Source organism: Andrographis paniculata, unplaced genomic scaffold (assembly GCF_009805555.1).
Source record: "Andrographis paniculata isolate CXL003 unplaced genomic scaffold, ASM980555v1 Contig30END, whole genome shotgun sequence".
Classification (NCBI taxonomy): domain Eukaryota; kingdom Viridiplantae; phylum Streptophyta; class Magnoliopsida; order Lamiales; family Acanthaceae; genus Andrographis; species Andrographis paniculata.
Window position 1 is genome coordinate 1,115,452 of NW_026137563.1, and position 13,192 is coordinate 1,128,643.

The 13,192-nt window shown below is 34.5% G+C and overlaps 3 protein-coding genes across 3 annotated transcripts; all 3 read left to right on the forward strand.

Annotated features, from left to right (window-relative positions):
• The first annotated feature begins 308 nt into the window (after window positions 1-308).
• Window positions 309-2,243, forward strand: LOC127246754 (glycosyltransferase family 92 protein RCOM_0530710). The gene has a single exon (XM_051268288.1). The coding sequence runs from the start codon at window positions 368-370 to the stop codon at window positions 2,141-2,143; it is 1,776 nt and encodes a 591-aa protein (XP_051124245.1). The 5' UTR covers window positions 309-367; the 3' UTR covers window positions 2,144-2,243.
• Window positions 2,244-7,367: 5,124 nt separating this feature from the next.
• Window positions 7,368-10,008, forward strand: LOC127246922 (probable serine/threonine-protein kinase PBL21). Its single transcript, XM_051268575.1, has 6 exons — window positions 7,368-8,023; window positions 8,159-8,194; window positions 8,302-8,489; window positions 8,616-8,805; window positions 8,905-9,290; window positions 9,389-10,008. Exons 1-6 carry the CDS (start codon window positions 7,936-7,938, stop codon window positions 9,689-9,691), a joined length of 1,191 nt encoding a protein of 396 aa, XP_051124532.1. The 5' UTR covers window positions 7,368-7,935; the 3' UTR covers window positions 9,692-10,008.
• A 406-nt stretch (window positions 10,009-10,414) lies between these two features.
• On the forward strand, window positions 10,415-12,269 carry LOC127246264 (probable serine/threonine-protein kinase CST). The gene is made up of 6 exons (XM_051267523.1): window positions 10,415-10,593; window positions 10,665-10,951; window positions 11,028-11,163; window positions 11,241-11,377; window positions 11,489-11,612; window positions 11,724-12,269. Exons 1-6 carry the CDS (start codon window positions 10,554-10,556, stop codon window positions 12,056-12,058), a joined length of 1,059 nt encoding a protein of 352 aa, XP_051123480.1. The 5' UTR covers window positions 10,415-10,553; the 3' UTR covers window positions 12,059-12,269.
• Window positions 12,270-13,192: the final 923 nt, after the last annotated feature.

Consider the following 13,192-nt stretch of genomic DNA (forward strand, 5'->3'; position numbering starts at 1 on the left):
GACGAAGCTAATTGACACATGGCTTAAAAATATGTACGATAGTAGAAAAAACTAGAAAAAAATATTAGTACCGTTTATAAAAATGTTTGAATTAAATTTAAAAGTTTTCAAATAGGTACACGTCTATATTTTATTATACATGCAGAACCTTTTTTTGTTACGATTTTTCATTGATTTTTTAACAATAAAATTAAAATTGATTGATATTGTTTATAAATTAAAATTAATTATATATTAATTTTTTTTTTCTATTATTATTATTATTATTATTATTATAATAATAGTACTATAAGAAGAGGGGAGAAGGTTAGTTAAACTGTGGGGTGCGTGATTCTTTCCCTCTTTGCTAAAACGACGATATGATGTGATGACGATGGCTCGTAAAGTCCGATCGAGATTCCTCCTGTACGTAATTCTCCTATCGCTCATCTTCTGCACCACCCTATACCGCTGCTATCTCCGCCGCCCCGCCGCCTTCGTCGTCGTCTCCTCTGCTTCCTCCGGCTCCCTCAATTTTGCCATCCGCGACAACCTCAAGGACGCCGTACTAGTTTCTCGCAAGGAAACTGCTCCTCTTCTTCGCAAGGCACCTAACCAATCGCCGCAGCTTTCTGCCACAGCGGTTCTGCTACCTGAATGGGAAGTCCTGTTAATTGTCTCGCCGGAAACTACTCCTTCCAATTTCGACGGTTATTTATGTTTATTTCAGACCGATGAGATTTCCCCTGCTAGATTCTCTGGTTTCCTACCGTTTCCCAATCGAGCAACATTTGGCTGCCTTATGCCCGCTAGGTTTCGCCGGAGGCGCCCTCCGTGGAGGCAACCGGTGTTATTGAAGTCTTCAGAGAGAAAATCACCACCACCACCGCCGCCGCCGCCGCCGCCGTTGCTATTGAGGTGGTCCTATCTGGTGTACGATTCACTGACGACAGACAACGACGTCGTCTTATTTGCGAAAGGTGTGAACCATCGCCAAGGAATCAACCGCTCGCCGAGCGAATTCCGGTGTGTATTCAGAGACAACGCCGGCAACAGCGTCAGAACGGTGGTCACCTCCTCGACGCAGGAAGTCTTCCGCTGCAAACCGCCAGATCCATCTGCCATTAGTGGAGAAGTGATGCTCTCATTGGTGATCGTCGCCGAGAACCACGTGGTCCCATCTATAGCTTACTACACACGCCCGCGCACGATAGCACCAACCAACTCGAAGTCTCTACTGTGCGCCACCACCATGGTTTACAACGTGACCAAGTATCTCAAGGAATGGATTCTTTACCACTCCAAAATCGGTGTCGACAAATTCCTTCTGTACGACAACGGCAGCGACGACGATCTCGAAGCCGCCGTGCGCGATCTCGTCGGAAAAGGCTTCGATGTCAACACCTACCCATGGCGGTGGCCAAAAACACAGGAATCTGGCTTCTCACACAGTGTACTGTACGCTAGAAAGGCTTGTACCTGGATGATGTACCTCGACGTCGACGAATTCATATACTCTCCGTCGTGGAAAAACTTAATCAAGCCTTCAAAATCACTTCTGCAGCGCGTAGTGATCAATTCCTCCAAATCAACCGGACAGATCACCGTCAGCTGCCACGAATTCGGTCCGTCCGGTCAGTCTGTTCATCCACCGGCAGGAGTCACACAAGGCTACAACTGCCGGCGCAAGTTGGAGAACAGGCACAAGTCGATAGTGCTGCTACACGCGGTGGATCATTCACTGCTTAACGTGGTACACCATTTCGAATTGCAGGATGGTTACAAAACGAGGAAGACGACCACAAAAACCATGGCGGTGAATCACTACAAGTACCAAGCGTGGCCGGAGTTCAAGTCCAAGTTCAGGAGGCGCGTGTCGGCTTACGTCCTCGACTGGACCCAAAAGTCCAACCCTTCCTCCAAGGACCGGACCCCCGGTTTAGGGTTCGAACCGGTCGAACCGCCGGGCTGGCCCCAGCAATTCTGCGAGGTACGTGATAACAATTTGAAGGTATTAGTCAGCAGATGGTTCGGCTTCTTGGAATCGGATTCTAGAAGAATCCGAATGCCCTGGCAAGAAGAAGAAGAAGATGATGAAGATGGGCATTTTGAAATTGGTGTTCGAACAAGGTCAGCCTCTGGTTCTATCCATGATTTTTTTTAATTTGATATATTTTTTGGATGATCGATTGAAATTGAAAATATAAGATAATATTCTTTAGAATGTGTATAAGCTTCAGTTTTGATATTTTTATACATAATACACACATTGTTAAAGTGGACAAAATTTATTGTGTGCAGTTATTTAGGTGTTTTATTTTGAATGCATTTAAAGTAGTAAAAACTTATATAGAATAATTTACACTTTTTTTAACTTATGTTTTCAAGTTTGTTTATATATGGATGATCTCCACAATTAATTTATTTTTCTAAATATATAGAACATATTAAATACTTATTTAGTTTCATATTATCTCTTTATTATTTAATTTTCAATTACCAATACACCTCAGTTATTGTACTATATATCAACACTTTATAATACGTTGGCGCTGTCGATTTAATGCATGCAATGCAACCCAATCATTAATTAATACTTACTATGATCAATCTATATGGCTATAATAATAATAATAAAAAAATATTGTTGTCTTGGGATAGACCAATATTCATTGGTTGTTGTATATACTTTTATTGAATCGAATATAATTGGTTCGATTTATTAATTATAAATGGGGTTGCTTATTATGTGGGAATAGAATGAATTGTTCATGGGAAACATGCATATTCGATCCCCACGATAATGCCTTGGAATAAAATAAAAATACTACTCTTTTCTCACTTTATGCTTTGTAATTGTTAATCAGTCTTGGAATAAAATAAATTTCTGTGAGATTATAGTTTGACTTGCATGGTTAATTATTATTTAACCGGATTAAAAAAAATATATATCTATATAGAACAAAAAAAATCACCTATAAACACACTTGTTCTTTCTTTTCTTTTCTTTTCCTTTTTTTTTTAATGATGTAAAAATTCGCGCTCGCTGTGCGGATAAATACACTTGTTTTGGTTGAATGTGACGTGACAATTTTGTTGTACTTAAGGATACATGACCTATCATTTATGGTTAAATAATTCTTGAATAGCACACATACCATAAATTAATTAATGAACAATATTGAGCCCTAGACAGCTTAGCCAATCAAGGCTGTACAATTCCCATTATTGAAAAATTATGATTTTGACAAATGACACACTTGTACATCACAATTATATATATTATATTGATCAACCACTGTTCATTTCACCCATAATTTCAACTATTTATTCCTTCACATTAAATACTTTATTTCTCTTTATTTTTATAAGTAAAGAAGAAAATAGAGAAAATTTTGAAACAATAAATTGAAAATATATTATGAGAAAATAGATTAATTAATTGGGGAAGGAAAAGAGATGCATGGAGTATGGCTTTACATCTGAATTTCCTCCTTAATTTTGTACTTGAATTACACATAAAGTTGTGATATTCAGTCTTTACTTGTGGCCTTTTCTCACTACTTTTACATAATTAATTCAAATATATTTCCATCCTTTAACTCCATCCCAAGTCATCAATTTTAGTATTTTTTTTTTTTAAACTCGCAGTCCTTGATCAAAATTGTGCATTAAGTGTCCAGGGTTTGAACCCATGACTTCATTATCACAAGTTCAACCCTTCACACCATCAAGTCATCCCTTACAGGACTTTTCGATAATAATTAATATATTTTATTTTTAGTAAATTATATTAATTTAAAATATATTTAAACGAATTAAGTGAGTTCGAATATCGGTTGTTCAAACTCGACTTGAACTTGTTAGTTGTACAAGCTTAGCTCATTAAAAATTTGAGTTAAAATAGTCATTTGAATGCAGCTCATTATGCTCAAATTCATGCTCGAGTTCGGCTCGTATGTCTCGAACTCTAACTCGAACTTGGCTTAAATTTTATATATATAAATTAAATTTATATGATTTTATTCATAATTTATTATAAAACAATATTCAAATTTTATTAATAAAGACACACTTTGATACAAATATATATATATTATATTAATATATGAATAATATAAATATATTATCGTTAACTAACGAGCTCACTGAACAAATTCGAATTCAAGTATAAACGAGTCTAATCGAAATTATTAACAATTCAGATCGAATTCAAAGAAGAGTGGATAAATATTGTGGATATATCTCCGGGTGGACTTATTCGATGTCATGTCATGTGACAATGTTCCACCGGTCACACGTGCCACACGTTGATTGGGTGCCACTTTAAATAAAGAAATATATGGCGTTATATGTTTTTTTTTTTTTTTTTTTCCATGTAATGCAAAATATTCAAATATATATACAACTAATATAATGCTTAGATTTTATTTTTTTATTTCAATTCAAATTATTATTTTTTATATTATCAATACAATTCTCAATATTTTTTACTAAAATAATATTTTAAACTAAAAACACAACACATAAAAACCCTTTATTTCATCCTAACTTTAATTAAATGTTATTTATTACATATGTAATAAATAAATAAATTCTAAAGTATTAAACTATTTATAATATTAAATCCAAATTGTAAACTCCGTCCAATATATGTGTATGTATATGCTATTCTTTTGTACATATATTTTAAGATACAGTATTAGTACAATAGAAATATAGAAATATATTTTAGTCAAATAATAATAATAATTAGATTATAGGAATTATTTCTTTATATTATCTAGAAGATAAAATTACTATAATAAAAAAATGAATATATTGGATTTGCTTATTTTTTATATAAAATCAATCTGAATGATGTACAGCCTGCCCATATAGTTTCTATAAAATATACTTTTATTTTATTTTTATAAAATATCGTATTAAAATATTATTTAAATTAAGATGCAAAATAAAATTTTCAGTTATTTTATGTAATATATTTAAATGAAGAGATGAATCCCATTATCAATCATCATTAATCCATTTCATTATGATTCGCAATAATTTCAAACAAAATTCAATTATGTTATGAATTAATTACATGTTCCAATCTCATTCAAATAAATTTCTCATGTAATATATATTTTTTATTGAATAAAAATGATGGATCCCATTCACAATCATCCTCAAAATTGGCAACTTGATCCATTTCATTATGGTTTGCAATAATTCCAAACTTTATTGTAAGTTTAAAAGTATTTTTTAATGTTAGACAAGTAATTCAATTATTAAGAAAATAGATGCATTATTTTGGTATGTAAATCGAAAAATAGATATTTTATTAGGATACAAAAAAATAATTATTAAGATATAATACTTTGTTATTTTTATTTTTTTCACATATTAGGGAGTTCTTTTATTTTTATTCTTTTAGTAAAATAATTATTGAATGTGATGTTTTATTTAAATAATACTTTTTAGAAAATAAAGATTAAACTAAAAATATATATATTTTTATATAAAAATATTTGTATTCAAAATTAAATTGTATTTTAAAATTTTATAGCCTAATATTATCACATAAAAAATAATACTCTAACTACATCAAAAAAACACATGTAAACAAACTTTAAACCACAGCTGCAGACAAGGTTACTTGATTAAGTTAATACAGTGTTAATTTAACCAAATTAGCACAATAACCTCAAACCAATCAACATTTAACTCCAAAGCACATAGCATAACGTTGTGTTATATAGAATAATGTATTATGTAATTTATATTATGTTGTATGTTGTATTATCATGTATTGTCAGAATAAATTATATATTGTATTATTATAAGTTATATATTTTGTGAATTTATATTAATTTGGTCAAATTAGCAGTACGTTGATGGAAACTAATACAATCACAATGACGGTTATAGTCAAATCAGTACACTAACTTCAAAACAATCAGCATTACACTGATTTGACTTAGTCACTGCAAAAATCGATGCGACGACAACGGAAGTTATAATTAAATCAGCTACTAACATCAAAACAATCAATATTCATCAACAAGAAAACAACATAATGTTATACTCCCTCCGTCCCAAAAGTATAATCTTATTGTGTTAGACACGAGATTTAAGGAATATTGATATTATATGAATAATTGATAAAAAGTAAGGATAAATGACTTTTTTGCCCAAAGTAGGAATAATTTTACGGTGATATCGTTATTTATGAAAATAAAACTATTGTTTTAGGACTGACAAAAATGATAAACAAGACCGTTGTACGGGGACAGAAAGAGTATTATATAGAGTCATGTACAACGCAGTTTATATATTGTTCGGTGTGTATGTATATTTATTGTTCTAAAATTTAATAGTAATTCAATTATTTAGGACAATTCCCCTAATTCCCCAAATTAGGCATAAACAAATTATATCGAAGTTTCACTTAATGCGGAAATGAAGTTATGCATTTATGGGATTAGTTTATTTGTACATACAACCAAAAAATATTCATAACGACGTGACGTAGTAAATGTGTAAGAATTGGCAATCAAAATCATCGTTTTCATTTACAATAATTTAAATAAAATAAAACCGAAATAAGATGGAGAGTACCACTCCTTTCGTCCCATGTATTACCGTAGACACGAGAATTTAGGTAAAGTATAATTAGTAAGTAATTAAAAAGTGTATTAGTAAAAATAATTATTATTTAGTAAAAATAATTATAGATTAAGATTAAAATAAGTAAATAATTTAATTAAAATTAAAAAAATTATAAAATTTAAAATACTATTAAAGTGCATAATTATATTTTAAAAATAGAAAGAACGTGGAACGGATGAAAATAGAAAATAAGAAGAAATTACTTTGGACGGAGGAGGGAGTATAATTTTGTTGTAGACAGAATTGACATTGGAATAATTGAACATTCATCAATGCAATGCAAGAACTGTAATAAATATTGTAATAACAAAGGGGCCCGCCAAATTATTTTAATTTTTTTAAAAAAATTACATGACCTCAAATCTACAGTAGATCCAAAAGTCCCAAACAATAATAACAACAGTATTAATTTTTCTTATATAATGTGCACCAATCCCAAATCGAATGAATGCCTTTTTTCCTACCAAATCTAAATTCAAATCGAACTCACTTTATTCTGTCATAAATCCACCAAAAACAAATCAATAAAAAAATCCCCTAACAGCAGCATCATCAAGATTCCAGAATCGGGTCGAGGAGATTAAGAAAAGGGAGTGTAATTAGCGAAATTAATCCAAGAATCAAGGGCTATTTCAGAAACCCTAAAATATAAATAAATAAAGAAAAGGGGAATTCTGAATTCGGTCGTCACCCCAAACGTTTAAATGCTAGCTGTGAATGAGAGTGACCTGCAACAATCGTCTGAATGCTTTAATTGCTCCTGCTTTCCCCCAAAAGGCCCACACACACTACACTACACTGCTTGCTGCTCGCACTAACAACATCTCATGAAGATGTGAAGAAGAGAAAGAAAAAGGGGAAATAGGAGTTCGATTTAAGGATTTCATTGTTTAATCGCGGGCTTGTGTTTAATTTTTCACTTCTTAGTTTAAAGCTGCTTCTTTTTGTTCCTAGAAAGAAGCAATGTTTTTTGAATGATTTTTGTTTGTTTTTGGGAGACGAATATAACTTCTTGCTGTTGTTAAGTGTCTTTTGCTTTTGGGTTTTGTGGTCAATTTCTGTTTGGTACAGATCTATGGGTACGAGGGCGTAGTAGAGATCTCTTATTTCTTGATTTCTTGATTTCTTACCTTTTTGTTTTTTTGTTGGGATTTGGATTTGGTTGCCATTATATTTGTGCTGTTGATGAATGGTAGTGGCGATGGATTTGGGATAGCTGAGCTTAATTTATTGGGGCATCTTCTTGTCTCTTTGAATTCTGCTCTTATTTGAGGAAAAAAAAATCGATTTGGGAGTACAGAAATGGGATGTTTTTCTTGTATGAGCCCTGGAAATAAGGATGCGAGGGATTGTGATGACAAAATAGCCCCAAGATCCATTAAATCCTCAGGTCTTTTTCATTCATTCCATGCATTGTTTGTTCTTTGTAGTTTTCGCCATGGTTGCATTGCATTTCATTTGGTTAGTAACTAACACTCTCTGTTTGTTCGAATTCGAATCAATGGTGATTTAATTCGGTGTGCAGTTGGTGGGAAAAGAAAGGCGAATGCCAATGGCAGTGGTAAGAATGATAAAATGGTGATGTTTGAATCTTTTTGGAGACTCGTGGTTGTGCAAAAAGGATTGATCTTTATGCTTTTTCCGGTTGCGCCGTGATTAATTGTGTAGAGAATGGGAAGAGGGCGGGATCCGTGAGAGCTAAAGGCAATGAAGGGAATAATATCCGCAAGGGTAATGTGGCGCGAGGCTTCACGTTTAAGGAGCTTGCAATGGCGACGCAGAACTTTAGGGAGGTTAATTTGATTGGTTCGGGTGGATTTGGATGTGTTTACAAAGGTCGCCTAGAATCTGGCTTGGTGAGCTCTGCATTTTCGAATTTTCTTGAAATGGAATTGATTTTTGGAGAAGTTAGAAGATTAGCTCGGATTCTAGTGAATTATATGTTTTGTGCCGCGGTTAGGAAACATCTTTTCGTGATTCAGATTGTTGCTGTGAAGCGGCTTAATCTTGAAGGCCTTCAAGGGACTCAAGAATTTATAGTCGAAGTTCTTATGCTCAGTTTGTTGCACCATCCGAATCTTGTGAATTTGATCGGATATTGTACAGACGGCGATCAGAGGCTCCTCGTTTACGAGTTCATGCCGATGGGCAGTCTTGAAAATCATCTCTTTGGTAATGAATTTTACCGTTCGATTAGCGTGCTTTTGTTAAGATAACGAATTTGTCGAATTACAAGATAATGCGATATTTTGTTGCCGTTGTCAAACGTAGGGATGAATATGAAGCCGTTGAGTTGGTGCACGAGGCTGAAGATCGCTGTCGGTGCTGCTCGGGGACTCGAATATCTTCATTGCAAAACTAATCCACCCGTCATCTACCGCGATCTGAAATCATCCAACATATTGTTGGACGACGATTTCAACGCAAAATTGTCTGATTTCGGACTTGCCAAACTGGGACCTGTTGGCGACAACACTCACGTTTCGACTCGAGTGATGGGAACTTACGGATACTGTGCCCCGGAATATGCCATGAGTGGCAAGCTTACTCTCAAATCTGATATCTATAGCTTTGGCGTCGTTCTTCTCGAGCTGATTACCGGTCGCAAGGCTATCGACAACGCTAGGATGCCGGGAGAGCAAAATCTCGTTGCGTGGGTGAGAACTTGGGCAGCGATAGATCGATAAAATACGATATTGGATTCGAACACTTTTGATAGTATTTTTTAGCTACTGATAGGTGTAATTTTGTGCAGTGTCGACCTTTTTTGAAGGACCGGCGAAAATTTGTTCAGATAGTCGACCCTCGGCTGGGACGGTTTTCGGCGCGGAGCCTTCACCATGCGATTGCGATAACTTCGATGTGTATTCAGGAGCAGGCGAGTTTTCGCCCCCTGATCGGAGATATCGTGTCGGCACTCGAATACTTAGCGTCTCAAGCTGAGGATGCTCAGAGAAGCGGCAGATCTCATAGCCGGACATCATCTTCGCCATCTCAACTGGACGTTGTGAAATCTGAATCGAGAGGACATGAGAAGGTCGATAACGCGCCGAGCTGAGGTTTTATACTCTTTCGGGCAGCGCTAAGTGTAAGAAGGCGGTATATAGAGAGTTGACTGTGCGCTGCGCCGGAAACATCGCCGGAGGAGTCTGTGTTCGTTCTGTTTTCTGGCAAATATTTCCTGGTCTTTTGTAAATGATCGTCGAAAATGTCGTTGCTAACGTTTTTCTTTTTTTGCTTTGGGGTTTTTGTTTATGTGTAATTTTGTTTTTTGGGAAGATTGAAGATGTGGGTTTGGTATATGAAGCAAAGCAATATTTTGTTTTATGATCTTCATGATCAACTGCAAAGATTATTATATACATTATTATTGTATATTGGGATTATAAATTCAGCATAATTTCTACAGTGTGACAGATTTTGACGGGATAAAAACATAAGGAATAAATACATAAAAATGTTACCATCCTCAACAATTAAATAGCATATTGTCTACAGTCCGTACAACTTTGGACCAATTTCACTTCAGGCAACCTTATCTATGACTATTCAACATACATTTCATATAATAAATAAATACACGAGTCAACACTTTTAGTTAGATATTATGATTATTAATCGAGAATCTATAGATTATATAAATTAGTATAAAGTATGAAGAAAAAAAAGGTGAAAGTTTGACAAAGTCGAAGTTGGGAAAAATCGTAGAACCTGCATTAATTAAAAACGTGACTGATTCAAACCGCGACTTTTGATAAATAAAAACATATACAGATCTCTATTTTGTTTATGTATTTATGTATGTACGAATGTTGTTCTGTAATCAGTAATCACTAATCACCACTGTTTCTTCTTCATCGCCACAGCTTTCAACACTACCCACACCCGGATCCGAATCCGAATCCAGACCCGACCCAGATATGGGAAATTGCTGCTTTACTCCGTCTCCCACCACTCCCGGTACGTAATTTCATTCATTCATTCTTTATTAATCCTTCTTACAAGTGAAGAGCTTGTTGTGTTATTTGCAGTGAGCGTTCCCCAAACCTTTTCCGGCGAGCCTACGGTCGACGGCGGAATAACGACGCCGGCGAGTCCGAGTCGAAGACTGAAAATATTCAGCCTGGCGGAGCTGAGGAGCGCGACGGGAGACTTTCCGGAGGAGTCGGTGGTGGGAGAGGGCGGATTCGGGAAGGTCTACAAAGGATACATCGACAAGACGACTCACGCGCCGTCGAAGGCCGGCCATCCCAATGCCATCGCCGTCGCCATCAAGAAATCCAATCCCCACGGCGAACAGGGCCTCAAGGAGTGGAAGGTCATTCTCGTCATTTCACTTATTACTATTATTTTTTTATTTTTTTTTTATTAGGCTTAAAATGCAATTTTTGCAGGCAGAAGTGAAATTCTTGGGGAAATTTAAGCACCCAAATTTGGTGAAATTATTGGGTTTGTGTTGGGAGGAGAAGCAATACCTGCTGGTCTATGAATTCATGGAGGGTGGCAACTTGGCTGACCATCTCTTCAATGGTATTTAATTAATTTGACAATATTATTATTGTTATTATAACAATTTATTTTAATATCAATTAATTTATATGTAACAGATGAGGCAATTATTCCATGGGATACAAGAATTAAAATAGCCCTAGGAGCAGCAACTGGGCTTTCTGTTCTGCACTCCACTGGCCAAGAAAATGTCATCTACAGAGATTTCAAGGCCTCCAACATTTTGCTTGACCTGGTACATAATAGTACTATTTATTTATTTTTATATCGACCAATAATAATAAATAAAAAAAAAAAGAATTTTATTTTACAATTATAATAATATATAATTATTGCTACTTTGTAGGATTTCAATGCAAAAATGTCTGACTTTGGTCTTGCAAAGTTGGGCCCAGCAGTTGGGAATTCACATGTAACAACCCAAATTGTTGGGACCTTTGGCTATGCAGCCCCTGAATATGTTGCTACAGGTCATTATTTGTTCATTTCATTTTATGAAGATTGGATTAGTTAACTAATTATTAATTTTAATATCAATTTCAATTTTTGTTGATGACAAATCTTTATGGTTAATTTTGCAGGCCATTTGTACGTGAAGAGCGACGTGTACAGCTTTGGAGTGTTGTTATTAGAGATGATGACGGGCCGCCGAGTAGTGGACTTTGATCGGCCCGGCGGGGAAGTGAATTTGGTGGATTGGGCCAAACCGTTGCTTCCGAGCAAAAAGGGTTTAAATTTGGTGATGGATTTGCGGTTGAATGGGCTGTATCCGTCGAGAGGGGCGTATAAAATGGCGAAGTTGATCTTAAATTGTCTCGAGCCCGACCCCAAACGTAGGCCGGATATGAGCCATGTTTTGAAGTGCTTGGAGGATATTAGTAATATCAAGAACAAGCCCAAGAGATCCCGACCCTAATTAATATATCGGTGGTTCGAAGCGGTTGGCCCAAAATGATATTGGGCTTTTGATGATGGGCTTGAGCCCAATTTAAAAGATGTTTATGCATATAGATAGATATATATATATATATTATTAGTTCCTCATTATTAAGAAACTTCATGAGGTGTGTCATATTGTCATTATGTTCTAATTGATTTAGAATGTATTCTAGTGTATTATATTTTAACTAATTGATTTACATAATTGTGAGAGAATGTATATTAATTTTAATTTTTTTTTTTTTATTATTATGAATGATTTGTTTATATTCTTCTAGAAAGGAAGCAATAATAGCATGCCCCCAAGGTGTGCTCTCTCTCTCTCTCTCTCTCTCTAGATATATCATATATATAGAGAGAGATTATGATGGGAAAATTTGGCATGCAAGAATTTCAAAATTCCTTTGCAGTTAAGCATAGTAGCAATAATGAATTGCTAATTATGAATCTGACTATTCACATTAAATTTACATGTATTTCAACTTTGAAATCAAAAGCATGCATGCCTCAATCTAATTTTTTAAATAATCAAATATATATATATATTTTTTCAATCATTGTATTATTATTGTTGTTTATTTATTGTGATGCATCAATTATATTATATCTGATTTACTAATGTCTTGAATATGTGTGTGTGATTTTAATTTTTACTGAGGAGAAATGTGACATAAAATGCAGCAGGCTGGCATGCACAACTATGTCTTGGATGCTTTCTCTTTCATAATAATAATAATAATATAAAAATAAATAAATTGATGAAGTGAGATATGATATTAGTTTAGAGAGCAATACAATGATTGGAACTCAAATCCCTAAGCATGTTCAAAATAATCATTACCCCCACATATATATATTTATCTATGTATCACTACAATTTTATAGTACTCCTTCCGTCCCATTAAAAGGTTACTATTTTCTATTTTCGTCCGTGTCAAAATAAGGTTACTAGTTTCTAATTTAGTAATTGTACACTACCAGAAAATTAGGCTATAGCTGCGGTAAAAAAAGTCACGGTTTTAGTACAAATTGATGATTTTTTACTAAAAAGTCACGGAAAAATATACGGAACCATTTCCGTTGAATTTTGCTGGTGACTTTTTTTAAGTGG

Excerpts from the sequence above, each read along its gene's own strand:
- LOC127246754 (XM_051268288.1), top strand. The coding sequence starts at position 368 with ATGACGATGGCTCGTAAAGTCCGATCGAGATTCCTCCTGTACGTAATT.
- LOC127246922 (XM_051268575.1), top strand. The coding sequence starts at position 7,936 with ATGGGATGTTTTTCTTGTATGAGCCCTGGAAATAAGGATGCGAGGGAT. Across the intron at positions 8,024-8,158 it reads AAGATCCATTAAATCCTCAG|TTGGTGGGAAAAGAAAGGCG; the intron begins GTCTTTTTCATT and ends TTCGGTGTGCAG. Across the intron at positions 8,806-8,904 it reads TCTTGAAAATCATCTCTTTG|GGATGAATATGAAGCCGTTG; the intron begins GTAATGAATTTT and ends TGTCAAACGTAG.
- LOC127246264 (XM_051267523.1), top strand. The coding sequence starts at position 10,554 with ATGGGAAATTGCTGCTTTACTCCGTCTCCCACCACTCCCG. Across the intron at positions 10,594-10,664 it reads TCCGTCTCCCACCACTCCCG|TGAGCGTTCCCCAAACCTTT; the intron begins GTACGTAATTTC and ends TGTTATTTGCAG. Across the intron at positions 11,378-11,488 it reads CCAACATTTTGCTTGACCTG|GATTTCAATGCAAAAATGTC; the intron begins GTACATAATAGT and ends GCTACTTTGTAG.